The 26,362-nt window shown below is 38.0% G+C and overlaps 1 protein-coding gene across 2 annotated transcripts in view; it reads left to right on the forward strand.

The window, feature by feature from the left end:
* The first annotated feature begins 188 nt into the window (after positions 1–188).
* Positions 189–26,362, forward strand: part of Erp44 (endoplasmic reticulum protein 44) — a 91,489-nt gene continuing 65,315 nt past the window's right edge. Inside the window, exon 1 of one of the 2 annotated variants that reach the window (XM_028770275.1) lies at positions 189–414. In XM_028770275.1, coding sequence (XP_028626108.1) covers positions 358–414 — 57 coding nt within the window. In that variant the 5' untranslated portion in view covers positions 189–357. The remainder of the gene's footprint in view (positions 415–26,362) is intronic. The other variant, XM_028770274.1, reaches the window with a different exon arrangement.

The following is a 26,362-nucleotide window of genomic DNA, read 5'->3' on the forward strand; positions in this document are numbered from 1 at the left end:
GTTCCTGTCCCCAGAGGCACAGAGGTACGCGGCCCCTTCCAATCCCGAAGAGCCCCGCGCACAGTTGCTTCGGTCGTCCTGGGCACAGGGCTTACTGGGAAAGAGAGTCCCAGCTCTCCGATGATATGGTCAGTGAGAGCAATATGAACTACATTTCCCGACGTGCTTCGAGATGGGCAGGACCCGGAAGTGAGGGCGTGAGAGGCCTCTCTGGAAGTTGTCTCGGGTGTTCGCCGTTGGAGCTCCGGGTCAAGAGGACGAGGTGCCGCTGCCGCCGGCCCCGGAGCCCAGCCCTTTTCTAGCCCGGTCCAGTCCTAGCCGCCACCTCCTGACCCCGCTGTCGACCCCATCGTTACCATGAATCCTGCCGTCTTCCTGTCTTTACCAGACCTCAGATGCTCCTTGCTGCTCCTGGTGAGTGTATGTGGGGATGACAAACCCTCCGAGTGTGTCCCTGACCACCTCCCGCCCTCCGCGAGGGGGAACCGTGCAGCCCCTGCTTGCTTCGACTCTCCTCCGCTGGCGAGGCGTGCACCCCTGGGCACTGCCTTCTCTTTCGCCGTTCTTTTGGCTTCTTAAGCCTGCGGTCCACGAGGCCTGCGAAACCACAGTCAGGGCTTGGAACCTACAAATAGGAGAATTCGCCTTGGGGGAGTGAGTGATACGTGGGAGGTCACCGCTGAGGCCCCTGGAGTTCGTTTTGGTTTTGTGGACGTCGAGGACCTGCTTGGGGCACCAGAATCCTAAGGGACCTAGGGTACACCTAACGTTTTCTCCTACGCTGAGAAGGGTGTGAAGCCGACAGGTGTTGGGGTCCAGTGAATCTCTCTCTGGATCCTTGAAACAGGCTGGCAAAGCCCTCTGTTGTGGCTTCATGTGATTGGTTGGAAACCCGGAACTGGAGACTGGTTTGGTGTCGACTGGGAGACTAGGAATTTGAAAAGGTGGAGGGTGTGATTATCTGACAGGCTCTGCTAGAGCCTCCTGCAAGCCCTGTTTCAACCTATACTCCCTAAAAGCGTTCATAAATCTTTGTCAGTGCTCTGGACTTGAGAATAACCAGCTCTCCTGTATACCTAGGTGCTTGGTGCTTCCCAGCCTGCCCGGCATCATCCCATCTTAGAAAAGAATCTTAACCCAGTTCTTCATCTGAAGTATATCTTGAATATTCGACGTATTTGGCTTCTTTTTAAGGTCAAATTGAGACAAAAACTGAAGGTCTAACTCCATATGTGAAAATGAGAGGAATTTATTTGGACTGTTATGACAGTATTTGAGAATACTTGAATTGTAGATTCTTAGAAAGCTAAGTTTAGCATCATTGAATATAAATTACTTTCTTCACAGCTTAAGAATAATAATTAACTTGCAAGAAACTGTGTAGTTGGTTACAGGCAAAACTGAGTCTAGAAATAGATTTCTTAGTAGTGTATATTCCCACATATCACATAAAAAAATTTAACGTTTGTGCTTGAAATACTTTTCATTCTCATGACTTGAAAGCCATTTTTTAAAAGCTATATATAATACTCTGGTTTTGTTTTGTTTTTTTTTTTCAAAATAAAATAGTGTAAACTAAATGAAATGAAAATAGTTCTGAAGGCTACAGTTGTGTATAAATGAGGCCACATATAATGTCTTCTTAGTACTTGAGAAGCGCTCTCTCTCTCTCTCTCTCTCTCTCTCTCTCTCTCTCTCTCTCTTTTTGTGTGTGTGTGTGTGTTATTATGCACTGTGGCACCTTCTAGAACTGTTGCAATAATAGAGGCCATATACTTCTTAAGGATACTAATTACTAATCTTTTCCTCAGCCTTAAAAAGAGTTGTCTGTTAGAAATTATTTTTTTGGTGACTGAGAAGTTCAAAGATCAAAACTCTTAAGAAATTGAAACATTTGAGTAGGAAATGTCAATAGAGCTAAGTTTAAGAATGAGAACATTTATTTTGAAGTAACCCATACTTTTTCTAGAGAATTTATCAATCTCCTTAAATATCTAAATGAAGATTTCTTCTCAAATAAAGCCTACATTTTCCTAAAGTCTACTTAAAAACACATTGTGTATTTATCTTCCTAAGCAAAGGTAGATGATAGGACTAGAAGAAGGATAGAAGCCATTTTAGAGAACTCCTGTGAAGATTAATGGTCTGGAAAGCAAAGCCTCAGAAAAGTTCTCATAAACCAGAAGTACAAGTCAAATTAGATTGAATTTGAACACAATGTTTCCTTACTTAGTTCTGATCATTTTAAACTAGTTTAGCAAATATTCGTAGAACATTGGTCTAATCTCAACAGTGTGTAACCTGTCTGACTGCTAATTCAGTCACAGTGACAGAGCCTGCTTACTCAGTATCCCACCTGTCTAATGAATAATCCTCTGGGTTCCCTTCAGGCTTCAACTTGATGCCTTTCACAGGCAGACATAGAAAACTCCAGTTCCCACTTAGCTTAGGTCATCATTTCTCCCTTAAGTGTTTGGCTCTAAACATCCATCTATCCTTTTACCATAGTAAGAAGTACTCTGTACCTCAGTTTTAAAGAGCTACTAATACGTTCTTGAATTTGTAGGGATCATAAAATAATAGCTGAAATTATAACCCTAAATTTCAAGAGGCAAGTGACAATTTTTTCCCTGATCTCAAAAGTATTATAGGTGAAATAAAGTATTCTAGAATATATCACTCTATGCCTTAAAAGCCTTTCTGCATGGGCAACTAACCACAGACAGTGTGATAACTCTTCCATTAAGTGCTTATTGGCCCTTTGCTACTTTCTGTCAGAGATAGGTTGATTGAGAACTGAAGTAGATTCTTTTCTGCTTAACTCTTTTTAAGCCATATTCTCTCTGTAAGTTTTGAAAATGTGAGATAAGACAGAGATGGCTGAATCAGAATGGAGTTGTGTCAAGTATCCTGAGTTCACTTTAGAGATTTTTAACCCTTTATTCCAGTTGTTTTATTGAAGATGTCATCTCACTAATCTCTTGATTATTATGTTGAAAGATTCTAGGTTGTTACTAGCTCTGGTATCCTATGCTTCTATAAGTTAATACCTTTGTTATTGTTGCTTTTGGGTTTTTTTTTTTTCTATATGGATAGGAAGCCAAGAAAATATCACCTATTTTAGGAAGCTAAGTAATTAGAGAGCTAAGTAAACACTGCTGAATTTAATTTTTAAGATTTTTATAAGTGTCAGTTTTAGTCATTAATGTCAACAATAAAAGTGTTCAATCTTCAAAAAAATACTATTGGAAGCACATAATTAGGTTCATTGCAGGTGGATTATTTATCCTTTTTATATAACTTTTCCCATATCCATGGGTTATACTACCGGACTGCTCTTTAAAATTAGTTGAGACAGTTTTAATAAAACGCAGTTCATTGGTGTCCTGGATTCTGTTCCCATCCTCAGAACAGACAGATAAACAACAACACAAAATTGCCTGGGCTATATATATACAAGTTATGTATCATAGGATCCAGGCATTAGTTTAATTTTCTTCCAAAACGCTATTGTGACACTTATAAATGTATTCAGATATTACTTGGTGTTTGAATATTCCTAATTGTGTTTGTTTTTAAAAACTGATCAATCAAATTGGAACCACATGAGTTCCATGCATGCCAGTTGGTTTATGTGTCTCCTATAAAACTTTTGGATGCCCAGAATTGAGCCCAGGGCCTTGAGCATCCTAAGCACATACTGTACCACTGATCAGCTACTAGCTTAAGATGTTTAAAGTCTGTAGCTTCCTTTCCCATCTCATTTTTTCCCTTAGTAATTTAGATATAGATACAGAGCATCTCACATTCTTTGTATCACTAATTGTAGCCTCTTAATGTGGTTTTGATGTTTCTCTGTTGTGTTTATTAATAGAAATCTATAATTCAATTTCTATGGTTTTTCAACCACTAGATCAGTATGCATTGCTAAATTTGCTTATTTATCTTTCAAGTCAAGATTCTGAAAACTTACTATTTACTTCATAATTATGTAAAAATTACGATCTTCAGAACCAGACAAATTGTATTAACATAATTCTAATTTTTGTCTGTCTCTTATGCTGATATAAGAAGATTTCCATTTCTTTTTAAAAACTAATGTAAGTTATTTTCTCTTATGTCCATATATATGTTTTTCTTTTTTTTTTTTTTTTTTTTTTTAGAATTATTTATTTATTTTATGTATATGAGTACACTGCAGCTGTCTTCAGACACACCAGAAGAGGGCATCAGATCTCACTACAGATGGTTGTGAGCCACCATGTGGTTGCTGGGATTTGAACTCAGGACCTCTGGAACATCAGTCAGTGCTCTTAACCACTGAGCCATCTCACCAGCCCTATATATGTTTTTCTAGTTTGATTAAACTATACATATTATTCATACTTTTCTCTTTAAAATTATAAAAATACCTTTCCAGCTTCAAGTTTTATCTTAAAGGTGTTGAAATGGAACTATTCTACATTTGTGTGCATGTGCATGTGTGTGTGCTTATGTGATAGAGGTTACGCGTGTATGTGCAGTCAGAGGCCAAAAGAGACTTCAGATAATGTCTACCTTGATTTTTAAGACAGCATCTCTCACTTGTTTGGCTAGTTGAACTTACTGTTAGGCTAGGCTAACTGACCACAGAATCCTAGTCTCCACGTTCCCAGTGTTAGGATTATAAAGTTGTATTACCATGTCTGACTTTTAAACTTTAATTTAGTTTAAAGAATTTTTTTACATTTTATTTGTTTACATTTTAAATGATATCCCCCTTCCTGGTTACCCCTTGGCAACACCCCATCCTTTCCTCTCTCCCCTCTCCTTTGCTTCTGTGAGGGTGCTCCTCTACCCACTTACCCACCCCCACCTTACTGCTCTAACATCTACACTGGGGCATCAAACCTCCACAGGACCAATAGTTTAGAGAATTTTAACTTAATTACTTTATTCTTTGACATTTTCATATATGTGTATGTATAGTATGTTCCAGTCATTTCTACCCATGTTATCCATTCTTATCTCCTGTCTCTTCTTTCCAAGACGTTTCCTTTCAAATAAAATGCCTTTTAAAAAGAATGTGTGTGTGCACGTGCATGTGTCTGTGTGTTTTGTGTGACTGTATGACTCACTGAGTTTAATTAAGGTTACTTGAATGAGCATAGGCTATTTTTGATGGGTACACCACTGGTGAAAATGACACCCCCTTCCCCAGCAGTCATTAGCTGCCAATGGTCTCTCATGGGGCAATGAGGCCTCATGTGCCTCCCCTAACCCTGAGGGAATGCTGATAGACTCTGCCTTGTGCCAGTTACCATAATTGCAGTGAGTTCATGAGTACAGCAGCCTTTTTGTATCCATTTGACATGTTTTTATGGCATACCACCTTATTCTTCAGCTCCTGCAATCTTTCCATCCCTTTCCCCCAGTGTTTCCTGAGCTTTGGAGGGAACAATAGATGTCATATTTAGACATTTAAGACTGACTACCGCTCTACTATCATTTATGATTGGTATTTTAACCAGTTATGAGCCTCTGCATTAACTGCTGCCTTCAGCTTTAAGAAACTTTTCTGAGGACTAGGAGCAGCACAAAACTATGGGTGTAAACCAGAGTATCAGAACACAGTCTGGCATGTCCATTCAGTAAAACACTATTTTTTAGAACTTACTCATCAGGCTAAGCTGACTGGCTAGGGAGCCTATGACCTTCCTAGCCACTGACTCTTGACCAGGTTTACAATGCCAACACTTTTTATGGGGTTTTGGGGATTGAACTTAGGTCCTTAACTGCTTGTGCCCCACTGTGTAGTGTTCTCAGATTACTATTGTTTCTATTTTTTCTGCTGTTACAAATAGTTCTGCAAACATTGATAGTGTACCTTAGAGATAGATTCCTGTAAGTGAAGTGAAGTTGCCAGTGGTCAAAAGGAAATGGACAGTACTTGGAACTTTGTACATGCTGCTGGATGTCATGAAGCGCCACCACACTGGAGTTTTGCCATTATGTCATCTTGCCAACAACGTAGGAGAAGTTTTCTATAGTCTTCTCAGAATAGGAGTGGGTATTTCTCACTGGTATTTCATTTGACTTGTTTCTTTTAATAGGTGTTTGAAGTTTTTCTTATTGTGTACAGATGATTTACATGTTCTTTCTGTGTGAAATGTCTTCCCAACTATACAGTTATTGTTCTTCCCTTTTTCTATCACATGGACACACACAAATGCACATAAGTGCACATGTGTACATGAGTACACAGACACTGACTCTTACATCTGTGTAGATTGTGTGGTGTACCTAAAGATAAGAGGTGCCGAAATACACTTCTGAAAAAAATCAATCTGAATTTAGTAATATATCTGGTGGGCTAATATTTGTAAAAGCCTTAGAGAAGATGTTTATTGCCACAGTTACAGAAAACTTCAAAACTGTATGCCTTAGTATTAAGTACCTTTCTGGTAGCTCAGTCTTTAGATGTGCTGTGATTTATTTACTTCACCCTTTGTCAAGATACTTAGGTTATTGGTTGTTTTGTTTTACAGAGTTTAAAAATGTACAAAAGATATACATTGAAAGACATTCATTAAAAAATTCATGGGTCATACAAATGTGTCAATTTAATAAGAGAAAAAAAATCTAATTTGAATTTACAATTCTTTGACTATAAACAAAGTTGAATCTCTTTCTCTCTCTCTCTCTCTCTCTCTCTCTCTCTCTCTCTCTCTCTCTCTGGTGTATATGGGGACCAGAGGGTAACCTCAGTTGTCATTTCTCAGCCATCTACTTCTCTGTTTTTGAGATAGGGTCTTCTCACTGGCCTGAGTCTTGCCAGGGAGGCTAGGCTGGCCAACCAGTGAGCCCAGGGTTTCTTTTTTCTTCACCTTTGCAGTGCTGGGATTGCTATCATGTGCCATTTCTTTGTGGATTCTGGGGTTCATTCAGGTTCTCACCTCACTTTCTGAGTTGTCTCCTTAACCCTGAGTCTTTTCTGTTCATAATATATATCCTCTTTTTTAAAACTTGATAACACTTCCTATGATTGAGAATAAATGTTCTAACAAGGTGTAAAGAACAATTGAAGGTGTTCATTCATGTGAAAAACGGATGTCAGGGCATCTACATGCATGTCTCGGCTCTCGAATTTACTGAACACTATAATCTTGGATAAATGATATAAACAAAAAGATAAGTCTATAAAATAAACAGATTGGGGTTCATAATTCTGTAATTTTTTTATTTGTTGAATCTTGCTTTCAGAAAGGATAATCTTCTAACTTTCCCTAACAGTAGACATTTGGTTTGTACTTTTTGTTAAAAAAAAAAAATCTGCTAACTTTTTATTTAGCAAGTTGTAGGACTACATCATTCACCTCATTTTCTATGTCAAGAAAAACATGCATAGCCACAGCTTTTCCAACATGGAATATCACTCTGCTGTTTCATCTAACCAAGGAAGTGATTAAAAACAGTCTGATTTTCCCCAGCATTTGTGTTAGTCTGCCTTTGATTCTGAAGAGGGAAACTGTCTTCATCCAAGGCTGTAGGAGCTTTGTTTACATCGATCGATAGCATTATCATCTGAGTGTCTTTTTTGCCATTTGCTCTGAAAGAGATAAAGGTGCTTGAGATATATGGCCTGTTTTCAAGAAACCTGTGCTTCACTTAGAGAAAGGGGCTGTGTATACATAATTAGAGTACCAAAAGTAAAGAGAGATGCTCAAGGCAGTTGGTACAGACAGGCCACAGACCTTGCTTCTCAGAAGTGTGGGTGAGTGTTGAGTGGCCTCACATTAGGACTACTGAATCAGAGCCTGCAGTGTAAGAGTGAATGTACTTGAATGGCTTAAATGTATGTTAAAGTTTGAGAGATACAACTATAGATATCTGTATGAAACAAATTATTTTTCAGTGGGAAATCAGCTCACCGTGAAAGAAGAATTTGAGCATTATCTTGAAGAGAGAAATTGCATGGGTAATTTTTAGTTTTTAGTGGAATGAAGAAAAGGGGTTGTGTCTTTTAAAAGCATAATTAATCTTTTACATGAATTGAGTACTTGTGTATTTTGTTGTTGTTTTTAAAGAATTCTTGCTGTCTTTTTTGCTGACATGGTCTAACATCAGAATTGATCTTAAAGAAGCTAGCAAACCATTAACAGTTCATTATTAATTTAGACAAAAAATGTAAAAAAAATCGTGGACTTCAGTGGATTTGAATGAACATTCAGATGGCTTCATTCAAGAAGGAATAGAAAAGCATGCGACCTTGGAGGTCTTATGTAATGTCCTGGATCTCAGTCTTAGTTTTCCTTGTAAGGACTGAGAAAAATCCTAAGTGCTTTGCAAGTCCTTGCTTATATTGTAGTAGAGAGCTCTTCAATTTCTCCAACCAATGATTTTATAATCATGTAGAATTAATTACACATTATACTTGCTCTTAATTTTAAATGTGTAAGATTATAATAGAGAAAAACATTGAAAAGACCCAGAAAACTTCCTAAGAAGAACATAGTAGTGTTTTGTTTTTTAAACTAAGTAAACTAGGCTTCATGGTAGAATGCCAATGATTGCTTCATTTCTTAAGATGATCATACTCTGGAAGGAGACCTTTGATAATTGAACTTAAGAGATTTTTAGAAAAATGTCTTTAGAAATCATAAGAATTTTTGCCATGTGGCTCTAGCATTAGTGTCTCATTTCACCTGATAGAAAGTAACTTATAATGGCTGAGGTTACAGTTATCAAGTTGTGCTGAACATAAACATTCACTAAAATTAAATAAAACTTGTACTCCCCAGTCATAGTAGCTACATTTAAGGCAAATGGCTACTGCATTGAACACTGTACATTCTGGACTATTCTCTTAACCACATGGAGACCCATGTACTTCAGCCAGATTGGGAGGAGGTAAAGAATGAAAAAAATGACTCAAACATTATCTCTAATGGGTGTGAAAATTGTTAGGGCTTTTCTGTTCAAGGGGCAGTGATAAACTGGAAAATAATAATAATCTTATCAGCATAGATTTGGATTTTGTTTGTTAGGGAGTTAGGGAAGTGCTAGAAATAAAAGTTAGGAAGAATTTGAGTCTTAATATTAGTTCTTCTCATAGTTTATAAAGTCATTTAGTCACTGTCCTTGAGGCATTGATTGTCTTATCTATTGAGTAGGATTGAATAGACCATGAACCTCACCTTACCCCAATTCAAGAGCAGTGAAACTAACTTTGGGGTTTGAGTGTAGTTTATCTCCATGGTAAACATCTCATCTGAGGTCTACATCATTAAGTGATATTGTAAGAGAGATTTAAAATTTTATTTTATTGCGTGACAGTTTCGTACTGATCATGAATTTTGGTTATTTTCATACCCATTTCTCTTTCTTATCACCTTCCGTATTCCACTAGAACCCTTTTCAACAATTCCCCCTCTTCCATGATTTTGTATGTGGCCTATTGAGTGTTCTTGGAGTTGCTTGCTTGAGTGCGGGTGGAAGATTATGGAGCAAGGGCAACTTACCTGTGGTTCCATCACTGAAGAAAATGACACTCCCTGTCTCAACAATCAAAAATTACCATAATCCCACAGGGAGAGATGGAATCTTATTTTATCCATGATGGGTTTTTGAAGATAACTACAGCTGTAGTAAGTTGAGTGCAATAGGTATGGCATGTCTAGAAGACATCTTCTTGTTGAAATTACTCCTGGCTCCTACATTCTTTTTTCTTCTTCCTCTGTGATAGTCCTTGAGCCTTAAAGTGGGGTGATAATAACTGTGCCTTTTAAGGATGAGTACTCTACTATCATTTGTTCTTGATATTTTGACCAGTTATGGTTTCTACATTAACCCTGCCAGCTGCAGTGAGAAGCTTCTCTGAGGAAGATGGGACACAGCAGTAATCTATTAGTATAAAAATGAGTATTGGGGCTGGAGAGATGGCTCAGCAGTTAAGAGCACTTGCTGCTCCATTCCTAGCCACCCATATGATGGCTCACCTATATGATAGTTTGTTACTCCAGTTTCAGGGGATCTGAAGCCTTCTTTTGCCCTCCTTGGACACTGCATGCATGTGGTGCATGTATATGCATGCAAACACAAACAATTTTTCCAATATCTTAAATAGTGTTTAGAAAGCAATTTTGACAGTGTGACCATAGCAAAACAATAGTAATATATTTCCTCCTGGGACCTATGGTACCCATCACCTACTCACCATCATGGGCCCTTGACCACTTTACAGAATGAGGCATGAGTTTTTTTGAGAAATATTAAGAACGTACTTCCATTATATGGTAGTTAATAAAATTATATATAAAAACTGGCCTCTTTATATATCTTTTTAACTTTTTACTTCAGATATTAAAGTAATATCTCTGCCAGGAGATAAGTGTTTCATTTATTATTATTATTATTATTATTATTATTACAAATTTTTTTGGAGACAAAGTTTCTCTGTGTAACCCTAGCTGTCCTGAAATTTACTTTGTAGACTAGACTGGTCTCAAACTCAGAGAGATCCATGTACTTCTGCTTCCCAACTGCTGGAACCAAAGTCATGTGCCACCTCACCTGACTAGGAATTAATCTCCTAATTTGATCAATCTAGATTAATGTACATCTTTTTTTTTTTTTTTACTTGAAAATGGCTGGAAATTATGTGAAGTCATAAAGGTAGACTAAAAGCAGCTTTCTGATTAAAGCAAACTGTTGCAAATGATGAATAAAATATGAAGTAGTGATGTAGTATAGCTCATAAATATGTCTGTAAATATCTGATTTCATATTTCTTACTCGTTGGCTGTTTAGCTACTTTATTGTATTTTAAGTTTTAGAGGAAATGCCACTTTAAAAAACATCACTACTACAGCACTGAAATCTCATCACTGCTTAAAGAACAGATTAAAGTGTAACATAATGGGTTAGAGTTGCCCTTAAGTCAAGAGATTGGACATTTTCAGTTTCTCTTGAGCTTTACTCTGGAGTTTTGGTTTGAGTATAGCAAGATGTAAGGTGACAAATCCGTGCCTCTGTAGTGACTCTTAGGCATTCACAGAGCTGAGAATAAAGGTGTGCTGATTATTGTTAAAGTGGTTTCACCTGGCACTGGGTTCGTATCTTGACTCATAACCTACACTTCTATTTCTTGTCACCACTTCTATTTTCTTGTTAACATTGGAGAAGTAATATAGATACTCTTTCTGACCCAAAGGAGATGGTTTGTATGTTCTATTATGATTTTATGAAACAAAGTGGTTAAGAATTCACCTCTTTTTTTATTCTTCATCTTTATTTCAAGTGTAATATCTTATTACAGGTTGGCTTAGTTATTTGGATTTCTTTGTGAGAGCCTCTTTGTAGTCCAGGACATTAACGAGTTTTTGGATCCTTCATGTAGAAGTGCCCCAGCACTGAGGCAGCAGTATTGTCAAACAATGATTGTAAGGTACTGGGTGTTGGAAGATTATATCATAGCTTAAAAGCATTTGACAAATATGTGCTTCCATGTTTGTGTGTGTGTGTGTGTCTGTTCTTTGCTAGTGTTCTTCTTCTGCATTCTGTGTTGATCTGACTCAGGTAGAACTTACTAATTGTGTTGGTGGTAATACTTGTTTCTTCAGCCTTGGCCCAGTTGCTTCTGCTGCACATAGGATTCTCAATCAAATAGTAGTGTCCTAGTAGTCTTAATTAAAAATATTCTCTGGGTATGACAGGGAGAATGTCAGCATGAAATGTGAAAAACATAGTGTTAGTAATTTAAAGTATTAAAATATTTCCTGACATGTTATTTTGCCTTTTAATAGCAGTATACTTTATGGTACAGAGAAGCATAATGAAGAAAAAAATAATGTGCCTTCACTAACAACTGAACACATTTTAGCCTACACCTTTCCAGTTATTTTGTTTGTATTTTAATGTTGCTTTAATAATTATTTTCCTGTTTTGAAAACTCAAAAGCTGGATTCCTGTTTAGTCCTGGTATGAAGAGGTTGATACTGACTCAGAAACGTAGAAACAAAGTATTGTGTGGCACTATTCCTAAGGTGATGTGACAGATATCTACTTTCCACAGAAGACATGCCTGAGAGTACTCTTCCATTTAGGTAGCATAGCTGATCTGAGCTTCTTCTCGGCAGCTCAACTTGTGTTAGTGTCACCCTCAAGTAGTGCTTACTGCTTATGTAAACTGGGGAGGGAGAGTGGGTTTCAGGGACGTCTGAAGCTTTTGAGCTAGTAGTTTGCTGCCTGAGTTTTAAGGATCTTCCTTGAAAGATAGGATGTCATCTTATTTTAAAACATCCTGAGTTATAAGAAGCTTCCACCAAGATGGAATGTTTTATCTCTGAGCAAATTATTATAGGACAAAAAGGTGCTCATGTGCATGAAGGTAATCATCCCCTAGCATTTGAAGATGACTGCTGCTCTGCCTATCTAGTTAAGTTATTTACTGTTTTTGAGCCTCCAGTCTCAGCTGTTAGATGGGGACAGGAACTCACCTACAAAATCCTAGAGAACAAGGGAGATTTTAAATGTGCCTGTAGCATGTTGAAAACCCTTCTAGCTTCTGCCTCATAGTTAGCACTCAATAAATACTGTTAGGATGAGGGCCTGAGGAAATAAATGTCTGTCTAGTTGCATTAAAATTGTGTGCATAGAGTTAATAAGCTCCCATGACTAGTTAACAGTGCCTGTGGTCTTCTGAGCCTATTCACTACTCTAACTAAAGGCAGCTTAGAAATGTGACACTAAGTGAATAACTTCTCTCCCTAGCTCTGTCATTATACAATCCATTGTCATTATGTTAACAAAAGCTAACTTAGAAATGTGGTACTGTGTGTAAGTTATCTGCCACACTCTGTCTTTTAACTTTACCTAATTAGTATTGTTCTTTTATTCATTGTATAATTATGAAAATAGTATATAAAGATAGTTATGGTTTATTTGTGAAGAATCTACTGGTTTTAGAATTATTAGAAGCCTAGTTTTTTAAATTCCTGTTCTGCCATAAATTTAGACAACTCATAGCTTATTTGAGTCTTATTCAGTAATGTTTTTATTTTTTAAAGAGAATTTAAGAAAATATTTATTTTTATTTTATGCTCATTGGTGTTTTTCCTGCATGTATGTCTGTGTGAGAGTGTTGGATCCCCTGGAACTTACAGCCAGTTGTGAATTGCTATGTGGGTGCTGGGAATTGAAACTGGGTCCTTTGTAAGAGCAGACAGTGCTTTATAACCACAGAGCCCCAATGTTTTTATTTTTTTTAGTATATGTTAGACACTACTAAACTTTATTTTCTCATTTATACAATAGTCATAGCATGATTCTTTTTTTTTTTAGATTTTTTTAATGGATATTTTATTTACATTTCAGATGTTATCCCTTTACCCTATTCCCCCCACACACACCTAGGAACCCTCCTATCCCAACGCCCCTCCTCCTGCCTCTCTGCGGATGTGCTCCTACCTACCCCCCCTCCCACCTCCCCCCCCTCGAATTCCCTCCCACACGAAATCCAGCCTCCATGGGACCAAGGATCTCTTCTCCCACCTATGCTTAACAAGGCCATCCTCCCCTACATATACAGCTAGAGCCATGGGTTGCTCCCTATGTGCTCCCAGTCTGGTGGTTTAGACCCTGGGAGCTCTGGTTGGTTGGTATTGTTGCTCTCCTCATGGGACCACAAACCCTTTCAGATCTTTCAGTCTTCTTTCTAACTCTTCCATTGAGAACCCCTATTGATCAGTTCAATAGTTAGCTGTGAGCATCCACCTCTGAATATGTCAGACTCTGGCAGACCTCTAAGAAGACAGCTATATCAGGCTCCTGTCAGCACATAGCATGATTCTTGCTTCAGCTTCAGTGTTTGTTGTAATGTTGTAAAGAAATACTTTGCATGAAAAATAAAAACAAATTGCTGGGGCCTGTGAGGTAGCAGGTAAAAGTCCTTACCATGTACTATGAGAGTTTGCTCCCAGAAATCTAGCTAAATTAGAAGAAAGGCCAGTCTATACACGTCCTCTGACTTCTACAAACCTGGTTCATCTCTACCCCACTTTTCTTTTCTTTATTTTTTTCTCTCTTACACACACTTGCGCTCTCTCTCTCTCTCTCTCTCTCTCACACACACACACACACACACACACACACACACACACACACACACACACAAGGTTCTCTGACCTTGAAAGCTGAAAGACCTACTTGGATTCTGACACCTTACCTCTGATACTATGCCATCTCCCTTCTCCTCAGCCTTGTTTTTCTAGTTTAAAATGATGTATAATTACTTGCAAAGCTGTGAGATCATACATATGTATAGAAAGTGCTTTGTGTCCTCTCTGAGAGGGATTTGTTTTGTTAGGTAAGGGTTAGGGAGGGAAAGCCTGTCAAATCGATAGAGCAATTGTGAAACTAGGAAAGCACCTTGGGGAGCTGGTTCTTGTGCTCATCAACCCTCTGTGAGTTGGCCATCCTCTGACCCACTGAGAGAAGTGAATGGATGAGGTCTTTTATTTTTAAAAGTCTGATTCTAACAGTAGTGGTTTCCTAAAGCACTTATCAGTGTGTCTCTTTCCTCTGGTAACAGGACATAGTCTTACCAAAATAGTGAAAGTATAATTATGATTGATAGAAAAGAAAATCTAACTTGATATGCAGTTCGTCTTTTAGTTCAAAAGCAGATAAATTTCTGTAAGTGGGGCAAATGAAAGTGGGGAGCCACACTTTCCACTCTTCCGATTGAAAGGTATCATTAGTTGCATATAGAACAACTTAATGTTACTTACGCATTTAAAATCATTCAGAAATCTGTCTGCTGTGATTGACATGAGATATATGGAAAATATATCTTTAGGTATATTCTTTAAAAATGTATCATCTCTAGTTGAATTTGGTAAAGGAAGAGACGGTTATTACTTCAGACTTGTCACTGAAAGGATGAAGAAACTATTTGCGTAAATGTGGAAGATTTTAAATAGCTGGTTTATAGTGTCATTGGCTTTTGTAAGCCTGATGTACATGCATACCAGTTACCATTGCTTCCAGTGGGATATCAGCGTGTGTATACAGAAGTGTGTGCGTATATAATCTTTACTACCTTTAGTAAAACTTGATCATTAAGCTAAATTTGTTTATAGGGCCAATGAAAACTGGTATAAAGCTGAATATAGCGGCCTATGCTTAGAATCCATCAGTCAGGGTGGCAGGAAGATAAAGTGTTCAAGGCTAGACTGGATATAAACAAACAACAAAGAAAATCTTGTTATGTAGTGAGTCTTCTTAGATTTTAAAACTCCTCCTTCTGGGTAGGGAAAAAGAAAGGGGCCACAGTTAAGAGACAAAAGAAAGGAGAGAAGGCGAAAAACAAACAAACAAAAAAAAAAAAAAGAAAGGAGAGAAGGTGCACGGGAGCTTCTTGGTTTCCTATGGCATCTTTTCACTAGTCATTTCCCTGCTTGTAGTCATTGCTTCTCCACAGATTAGAGTAACTGATACCTTTCTTTGTTGGTTCTTTGCATTTTTGGGTTTTTTTTTATATCTTGTTCATGAAAGGCAGTCAAACAGTTTCCAGACTTTCCATGTTAGCTGATAGAAAGCTTTTCACCTTCAGTCAGCAGTAGAAGGAATCTTAACTTCTGTCAGCTGTATTCCCATTGGCTAGCAAGGCACATACTAGTGAAACTAAAGTAGGCTTGCGACTGCACAATAATTTCCTGCCCTAAAGTTCTTCTGTTCCCCTTTCCACTCTGGTCACTTAGATTTGTTTATTTTTCTGACTCATTGTAGGAGGGAGAAGTCTCTATCAGACTTTTATATGTTGGCTTATTACACCCAGGCCCTTGTGTTTTTCTCCCCTTAACAAAACATTGTAGTGATTTTTCAGAGTTACATAGAGAACTTATTTATGTTATTCTTAAGATACAGCAGTAGTTCTCAACCTGTGGGTTTTGACCCTTTTTTGGTGGAGCAGGCAGGAGTTGCATATCTGAAATCCTTCTTATTAGATACTTTTAATTCATAACAGAAGAATTACAGTTATGAAGTAGAAATGAAATAATTTTATGGTGGGGCTCACCACAATATGAGGAACTGTGTTGAAAGGTCACAGCATTAGGAAGGTTGAGAAACATTAGAGGCTCACCCAGGTTGTCCTGGAACTGACCATTTGGCCCAGGCAATCCCCTTGCTTAGCCTCCTGAAGTGTTAGGATCACAGGTGCAAGCCTTCACACACAGCATTGTTTTTATTGTAATATTCCCCAGCATACATACTTTGTAGTCTGCCCATATGTCAGTGAGTGAGTATGTTTTCTAGTCATGTTGCAGGTATATCTTTAACACTCCAATATCTGTTCACATTCTTTGGCACTGCTAAAATTGTGTTATTGTATTATTGTTGTTGTTTGCGTTTGTTTTTCACATTTCTTAACATTGGTTGAACTTGTTAGATAGCTCTCTCTCTCTCTCTCTCTCTCTCTCTCTCTCTCTCTCTCTCTCGTAATCATTGAAAGTAGTTTTGTTTTGTAAGGTAAAGAAAGGTTAGGGGCAGAAAGCTTGTCAAATCCATGGAGCCATTGTGAACCCAGAAATCAGTTTGGGGTTCTTGTGCACATCAACTCTCTGTGATTCTGCCATCTGAAACGAGTGAATGGATCAGGCCTTTTATTTTTAAGAGTCTGATTCTAAATTGTATTTTCATTAATACTGCTTTTTCTGTGTTCTTTGTATACTAAATTTATACTCTTAATACCTTACAGTTCTATAATAGCTTATATTCCTTCTTGAATTTCTGATTATAAGTTATGTCATTTGCAATGAGTGGCAAATTTACTTCCGTTTTCCATATTTAAACCTATATTGTTTCTCTTTTTTACATTGTCTGCTGACTCCATAGTTGTTAAGTAATGGTGGGGGAAAGAGGAAAACAAACAAATCAGGAAACCACACAGTAAAAAACCCAAGGATGTGGGAGAATTCAGTTAACTTCAAAGTAAACATTCGGAAGGCACAAAACAATACCTTGTCTCTTAATATTGCCTTTTCTCTAGTTGTTTGTTTGTTTGTTTGTTTTAGCTAATCAAACTTAGAGGCAAGAGGGACTGTGTTTCAAGTCCCTGACTCATTCACGAACTTAGCTAGAAACTTGAATTCTTCTGATTTCTATTTCATACACTGACTTAAGGGAATATTTATTTAAGGGAGTACACAGAGTCTTTTTAGTAATGTTTAAACTTCATTCTGATATCTCAAAACTGCCCATTGAATAAATATCCTGTTTGGCACTTCCACACAGCAGCTCATAAGTATCCCAAATGTCAAGTGGTGATCTAGATCTGGTAACAGTTTAGTTTCAACCAAGAAACAGTGAATTGAAGAATAAATCTTGTGTAACAAAACCAAAACTTTGCAAAGAGAACATGTGCTTAAATTACACAAATTAGAAATCTTATATTCAGAAACCAGATGATTTTTAAAGTAATTCATGCTTGAATTATAAAAATAGATACTGAATTACTGTTCATTTCTAAGAGTTTTATGAACTCTCATAAAAATCTTTAATTGTACTTATAAGTGTCCCATACAGTCTTTAATTGTACTTATAAGTGTCCATACTAATGAAGTTACATTAGTTGAGGTTATGATTAAACCACAATTTCGTGATCTGGTGATTTGATGCAGTCAGTGAGTTGAGGGCCAGGAGGCAAAAGTTTTTGCTGCCAGCTGTTGACACTCATCATGTAACCTTTCATTCAGCATGTACTTTTTTGCCTTCTCTTGGTCCACAGATACCTATTGCTGTTTTGCACCTTTGTAATCTAAAATTTATTGGAGTTTCTGAGATACCTATGTCAGTGGAATTTGTTTTCCAAGAAACATTAAGGTCATGCTTAGACTAAACTGCCTCACAAAGACTTATTCTCACATAGTAGAAAACTATGCAGCATCAGCTGCTGTATCCTGGCCAAGGCAAGGGAAAATTTAGAAATTATGGGAAATTTGCCTGTGAAAACTGAGAATTAAGATTTATGTTACCATTTCACAACAGAGGTTTTCAGAGTTTTTGTTTGTTTTTACGGTGTTTCAGAATAAGCCAACAACAAAACAGATTACAGGGGCTGGAGAGATAGATAGTTTAGCAGTTAAAAACACTGGCTTCTCTCACAGAGAACCCAGGTTCAATTCCCAGCACCTATAGAGTGGCTCACAATGTAACTCCTATTCCTGGGGATTTGTGACCACTTCTAACTTCCACAGGGACCAGGCACACAGACATACATACAGGCAAAACATTCATACAGTAAAAATAAGGAAAAATATGTAGCTTTAAAAAAGAAAAACACTTTACACTGCAATCTGATAACTATACAACTACAAGTTTCTCAAAGGTACTTAACAATACTACATCCTCTGGCAGTGAGATTTCCCTTTTGTTCCTGTCCAGAGGGTTGGTTTCATAATCCATTAATGTGTTCAAATCTGCAATTCAAAAAATAGTGCTATTCTTTTAGTTAAGGTTTCTACTGCTGTGATAAAGCACCATGCCCATAAACAACCTAGAGAGGAAAGGGTTTGTTTGTCTGAGCTTACCACTCTCAGGTAACACTCCTTTACAGAGTGAAATCAGGGAAGGAACTTGAGGCAGGTACTGAAGCAGAGGCCATAATGGAGTACTGCTTACTAGCTTGCTCCCCATAGCTTGCTCCGCCTGCTTTCTTATAGAACTCATTAACTACGGATCTTATGGCACAATTCACATTAGCTGGGCCCTTCCACATCAGTCATCAATGAAGAAAATGTATCACAGGCCAGTCGAGTGGGGACACTTTGTCTGTGTTGTCTGGAAATTGCCAGTTCAGAACACCTCATGGATGCACCAGTAATCCAGTTCAGTAGAGTTAGGTTAGCAATAGTGGTAACATGACCTAGCAAAGACAGTCAGGCCTAGACTTCCACTCCAGTCAGCAGGAGGGACCAACAAGAATACCAGGAGAAGTTCTCTGGCTATGCCTCTCTCAAGGAAGCGAAGATCAGTGAAGATGAGAGACCCACAAGTGTTGCATAGCTAGCTGTACCAGCAAGCCAAGCTCTGTCTCTGTCACTCCTGGAGTCCTATTTATACTCTCCAAATATCACGTGCCTTGCCTCAGCACATGCATCTAATCAGCCCAAGTCCACAGAGTCCCTGCAAATGGAGCTCGACTATGCAGTGTAAGGTGGACCAGTACATTAATGTTGATATCAAAGAATCCTTCATCATGTGTCCTTTCACGTGTTTGCTTTAGCAGAACATCCTTTCCTGTGTCTGCTTCAGTGAAACTTGTTCCTTCACAAGTCTACCTTTCACCTATGTCCATGTCAGGAAAATACTCCTTCATGTGTTTGCCCAAGCAAAACACCATCTAACACAACTTATTCTCCAAAGAACCCTTAAGTTTCTACTTCAGTGTTTCCTTGTCTGATTTCAACAGGAGGAGATGAGTCCAGTTCTACTGCAACTTGACATGCCAAGGTGGATTGATATCCATGGGAGGCCTCCCCTTCTCTAAGGAGAAAGGGATTAGGGAATGGGGGACAGGAGGTGAGAGGGAACGACTAGGAGGAAAAGAAGAAGGGGAAGGCTTGATTGGTATGTTAATTAGTTTAATTAATTAATTAATTAGTGAAATAAAAAAGATGTCCCTCATCACTTTAAAAACAAAAACAAAAAAAACCCTGAGGCTTTTGTGGATTAATCTTTCTAAAAAGGTTTGTCATTAGTGTTTCAGGTGTTCTGGGCCAGATTTTTCAAGGTTTTTGGCCTCCTATTTGGAGAATTGAAGTAAAGGCTCACACAGATTACAGATTAGCAGAAAAACTTTATTTAAAGCAAAGCTATAAAAAAGATCAAATTTGCTGAAAGGGGGCAATAAACCACATGAGTGAGGATACTTAAGGGCCCAAGATTCCACCCTTAAGTCTGTTTTTGTGGGGTCTAAAGGAAGCAGTGTGTCTTGGCTAGTTTTATGTCAGCTTGATGCAAACTAGAGTCGTCTGATGCGAGAGGACCTCAATTGAGAAAAATGCTTCTATAAAATTCAGCTGTAAGGCATTTTCTTAATGAGTGGTTGATGTAGAATGACCCTGCCCATTGTTGCTGCTGCTGTCCTTTGGTAGCGGGAGGTATTAGAAAAGAACTCATCCAGCTAGCTCCTGGCTTAGCCACCATGTTCCTTCACTAAAGGCAGCACCAGTGTGCCGCTTGGCCTCAGCCAGGTGTCCTCATCTCGACAGGCTCTCCAGCGGGGCCAGATCTCCAGAGCTCCCCTCTAGGTCATGCTAGCCCCAAGCCACGATCAGCCACCACACTCATCACCCAGCAAATCAAAACTCTAGATGACTATAGTTAACCAAACAGATTTATATATCAGTAAAATCTCAATACCCAAGATACCCCACACAATTTATACAAGCTATTCCAATTATCCTAAACTTTAGATTTCATATCTACCTATGCTATTCAAATCCCCTCGGGTCCACATCCACTGCCATTTTCCGCCACCTCTCTCTCCTCCCTGTCCCCTCTCTGCCACCCTTAGCTCTGCTTCCCTTTTCCCTGTCTAATCACAGGCCTCCCACTGCAAATAGATTGGACAGGGAAATTTCTCCCACAGTCCTAGGTTCTCTTAAAAAACCAGGCTTATCAAAGCCATGGGAGCAGTTCATTAAGCAGCACTCCTCATGGCTTCTGCATCAGCTCCTGCCTCTGGGTTCCTGCCCTGCTTAAGTTCCTGTCCTGACTTCCTTTGGTAATAAACTGTAATTTGGAATCATAAACAGACTAAACCCTTTCCTCCCCAAGTTTCTTTGGTTATCCAGGTGTTTCATCCCAACAATAGTAACCCTAAGACAGAGGGACTGGTTACTAAGAGGTGTAGTTTGGGTGATTCTCTATTTTGATAGTTCATGTATTCATTTTTCCTATTGTGCATAACTCATTTCCATAATGCATCTGATTTCAGTGATATCTTTGTTCATCATATGCTATACATAGACATCAGACAGTACCTAGGGGATTTTTCTCTAAAAATTTATTTGAAGGACACAGTTTGCCTTACTGTGCCACCAACCAGTTCAACCTTTCTATTTTTCTAACTGGATTCATTAGGAGTGCGCTTAAAATAGAACCTGTCTATTTGATTGTTGCTAGAGGTGGAAAAATGTGTATTATCATTCAGAGATGGGAGCACATGTAGCCTGATGTGTGTTGGTGTTGTGGAGGTTCAGAGATTGCTAGGTTTATTGTTTGGAGAGGAATATGTGTACATATTATGTGAAGCTGAAGCAACTAGGCTAGCAAGTACTTTATAAGAAGTGTGTGCATGCATGTGTGCATCCCATTTGTGCAGGGTCTTAGCCTAAAGTATCTCCTATGCCTGTCTCATTGTATACCCAAGGTGGATTATCATGCTAATATTACTTTGGTTAACATTTTCTACTTAGTTATGAATCACTGTGTAATCTGTTGAATACTGCTCATATCATATTTAGTCACCTATAATTCTTCATTCAGAACTATTTGAAGAAGTTCTAGATCATCTGTAAAATCTCTAAGATCATCTTGAGGTAGAGATGAAAATAGTGAAAGTAGCTTTAAAAATAGTTTTTAGAGAACATAAGAGGGCTGGAGACATGGCTCAATGCTAAAGAGTATGTGCAGCTCTTATCAGAACCCATATTAGGCAGCTCCCAACCACCTGTAACTCCAGCTGCAGGGGGGTCTGACACATCTGTTCTCCATGGGCATCTGCATTTCATGCACACACAGACACACATGTGCACGCACATGTATATACTTAAAAATAAATGTCATAAACACTTTTGCTATATAAAGGAACATAAGAAACTCATTGATAATACAAATGGTTATGTTCTTAAACACTTCTAACAAGAGTAGTAAATACACTTATTTTGTAACCTAAGGAGTAAAATTTGAGTTGAACACACATAAGTACAAGTAGCTTCTTTCTATGGACCTATGTAAATGTACATTTATGATGACATGGATCAAAAGCTACAGTGAGTTGGAAAAGAGTTCCTTCAGCCTGTATCCACTGGCGCTTGATAATTTTTTGGAAAGAAAGTCTTTATATATATCCTTAGTTAAGGCTCTTGAGATGAATTGATGGATTCATCCTAGATTTAGGGACAGTCCTAACTCTAAGGCTTGACGTTTTTATGAGAAAGGTGCACAGATGCACCTTTATACTGATGGATCTCTGTAAGTTAAGGAATTTTAGTAGCCACTGGCAGACAACTGAGGAGTCATCTTAAAGAGCTTTCAGAGATCAGTGGCCTTGTCAGAAACTTAGTTTTCGAATTCTAGCTTCTACTTGGTCCTGTGAAGGCTCGATTCCTCAGTGTAGGAGAAATGCCAGGACTGTGAGGTGGGAATGAGTGGGTAGGAGGAGGAGCACCCTCATAGAAGCAGGGAGAGGGAGAATGGGAGGGGGAGTTTCTAGAGGGGAAACTGGGAAAGAGGATAACATTTGAAATGTAAATACATAAAATATCCCCCCCCCCCAAAAAAAGGAAGTGGAGTCTAGGCCTGACTGTCTTTGCTAGGTCATGTTACCACTATTGCTAACCTAACTCTACTGAACTGGATTACTGGTGCATCCATGAGGTGTTTGTGAGTAGATCAAGCAGCCACTGCCTGCTAACCTGTGAACTGAACTGGCAATTTCCAGACAACACAGACAAAGTGTCCCCACTCGACTGGCCTGTGTGTATGTATTTATATATATTTGTATGTATGTGTGCATGTATAATTCACATTCACTCTGTAAAAAGTCTGTCACATAAATAGGAATTTGAAGTTTAATAAATATTAAATGTTTTTGAAAAGAATTCTGGCTTCTAGAATTATAAAATAATAAATTCATTTTAAGACTCTGTTTTTGTTAATTTGTCATGGCAGTCCTAGAAAACTAGTTCGTGTTTAGAACTCCTGTAAATAGACCATTTATGTATTTATTTGGTACGGCTCATGTGCTGCTTAACAAGAAGTCCTGAATCATCACAGTCTTTCCATGTGATAATGATCTCATATCTGAAAACCCTAAGACTTCTATAAAATAATAAAAGCTCTTCCCACCCTGGGAATGCCTTTCTTTTTACTCCTCTTTTCTCCTTTGATGGGTGGTTTAAATTGTATTCCATTTTAGTATTTGTTTCCTTTGTACCAATCATGGTACTTGTTATACAGTAGAGACATCACAATAGTTGAAAGATTAATTTGATTAAACTACATTAACTTTTTTCATTTCTAGGCATTATACAATTTTATGAGACTTTTTTTCCTTAAAGTAGAAAAGGCCATCAGTAATACTATGTCTAGAAAAGAAGACACTTTCTGAATATTGTTTGGGCACTAGAACTCAAATGAAAAATGACAAGGCTGGAGATCACTTCCAAATCTATGTAGGAAAAATTCTTAGTTTCGTTGTAGAAACTAGCAAGTAAAAAGTGCTAACTAGTTTATAGCCAGATTAAGAGACTAAGTTTTAAAAATGCTGTACTTACCAATAAATTTTAGTTTTACAAGGAAAGAAAGACAAGTCTCACTATGGTAGAGATGAGCATTATTCTCCTATTTATCAGAGAATGAAATTACTATAGAAGTTTCAATGAACATGCTGTTTTTAAATACTGAAACGTTTTTAGATAGTCTTTGTAGGATAGCCATTTCTAAATAGAGTTTTCTCAGATCAAGTGATCAATATAAAACTCACAAAGACGTGTTTTGTCATTTATTGTTCTCTGTATCATGGGATGTAAAGACAGCATTGAAGTAGAATCATGGGCTCCAAAGATTACTTCGTTATAAATGATCTTGCTGCTTAACTTCCTGTCACATCTCTTAACAGTTCTTCATTCCTCATCAGTCTCTATATGTCAGAGTATTAATTATTCAGAATTGCAAGCTTTAAGGGATAACAGTTTTGGGAGTGTTCTCTTCTGCTGCTCTTTACCTTTTGGTTGCTGTGTCAGAAAGCTTATAGGGAAATTCAGTCCTTTGTGGTTTCGACTTACAAAACTGAATAAACTTTCTACTCTATATGTTAATTACAAGTCTATCATGGATGGCTTACCAAAAATGTATCCACCCACCCTTAACTCAAGTTCATAGCTGTCTTAGTTAGGGTTTTACTGCTATGACCAGATACCATGACCAAGGCAACTCTTATAAAGGACAGCATTTTATTGGGGCTGGCTTTCAGGTTCAGAGGTTCAGTCCATTATCATCAAGGCAGGAACATGGCAGCATCCAGGCAAGCATGGTGCAGGAGGAGCTGAGAATTCTACATCTTGATCTGAAGGCTACTGGAAGACCTACTTCCAGACAGCTAGGATAAGGGTCTCAAAGCCCACCCCACAGTGACACACTTCCTCCAACAAGGCCACACCTCCTAATTGTGCTACTCCCTGGGCCAAGCATATTCAAAACCACCATGAAAGAGAACCTATAGACATGGAAGCAGTGAGATAATAAAAGCTTGCTGTATGTCTTCATTCTGCCTCTCAAAAGAATTGTACCTACCTAGGGAGATTTCCATCAGTACAGGAAGAGAGCACTGTGTATGTTAGGTTCTGTGACTAGTTTCTGTGGCTGAAATGAATAGCAAACCTTAGCCATGGAGTTCAAGTAGCACATCATTGAAAAATAAAGAAGTTTAATTGAGGGCATAATATGATGAGTTCTAGGCTTCATCCTCCAGTAAACTTCCTTAGGAATGAAAGTATGTGGTACTAACATAATGTATCACTTAGATAATAATGCATATGAAAGCATGTGCAGAGTGACATGTGTGGAGGAATAGAAGATGTCATTATCATGATCATTATTCTAAGAGAAGTAAAACTTCCTGTGTATCAAACTACCTTTCTAAAACAACCTAGTTTGCTTTAGAAAGTCATTTTTAAAACAATAAAATTAAAGAAAAATGGCAGAAATAAAATTAAACATACCTATACTGTGTCAATGACCATAACAAGTTTAACTGATAGAGTGCAGGGCAGAAAGAAAAAGACTTCTTAGAAAGCTAAGAGCACAGTTTTACAGGGTAAAGTTTATTGATTGGTTATGAAATCCCAGGTTTTATAAGAAGTGGATTAATACTAGGTCCATGTGGTAATAGACTCATAGGATTTGGGAATACACGTTATTGTCCTTATTGTCCCAGTACATACAGTACTCTGCTTAGGAATAAGAAATTGGAAAGTCCAAGAATCAATCCTGAACTGAGTATAGAAAACAAGGAGCCAGAACTGTTCTTCACTGAAGGCTATACATTCTAAAATATATGTTTAATAGTGAAATAAAAGCAATCCTTGGCATGTGTTGGAGTTTGTTTGGTTTTTTTTTCCACATTTTGCAGTGTAGAAATGTATGTGCCAACAGCAAAAGCTGGTGAGTAAGATTAAAGGATTTGTTGCATAATTTAGGAGAAAAAAGGTCTATTTAGTATAAGCCTTAAATTTTTTTAAAGCTAAGTAAAAATATGGTATTTCCAAAAATCAGTATTCAAAAACAGTGATGCCTTCTATCCCACCCACTATAGAATGTTGGCCTTCTCTTCCTGGTACCACTTCTCCAGCCCTTCTTCATCTTTCAAATATTGATTCCCTGTTTCAGCATCCATTTCCTATGGGGGAGCCCAAATGAAGTTAACTTGCCTTTTTTTTCCCCCATATAAAATTTCATTTTTCTGGTACTAGCACTTGCTTGTTCCTTCATGGTGTCATTTTACATGTTTCTTTATATCTGGGATTTCCTGTACACCAGTGGAGTCGGATAGATAAAGTCAAATCCTGTCTTTCTGTTAACCACTTCACAGTAGGTCTGTTTCCCATTGTCATTGTATGAGGAAGAATAATATCTACTTGTCTGACTTGTAGGATTGGTGGTTCAGAAAGTTGTTCAATTGTTAAGTGTTCAATTCAGTTGTTCTGTGTTAAATTGATTCATGTCTTATTGAAGTGTGTCAAACAGATTTATTTTGGCTTGTGGTTTCAGATGTTTTGGTCTGTAAGTGGTTGGCTTTATTGCCTTCAGGCCTTGGTGCAGCAGTGCATCTTGTTGAGGAGCTCATCATGGCAGCTGAGAAACAAAAGACACGGGAGAGGCCAATACTCTCAGTTTCTTTGACCTAACTTTTTCCCATCGTATCCTCTGTGTGAAGTTTTGCTACCTCCCAGTGGAGCTACAGGCTGTCCAGCAAACCTTCATGGCCTTTGAGGAACATTTAAGAGCCAAACAGAAACATTCTTTTATGGGAACTTTTTTTTATCAGGCTTGTTGGACAGAAAATACAGTGTGACTCAAAGAACAGTCACAATTT

Source organism: Grammomys surdaster, unplaced genomic scaffold (genome assembly GCF_004785775.1).
Source record: "Grammomys surdaster isolate TR1022 unplaced genomic scaffold, NIH_TR_1.0 199, whole genome shotgun sequence".
NCBI lineage: Eukaryota > Metazoa > Chordata > Mammalia > Rodentia > Muridae > Grammomys > Grammomys surdaster.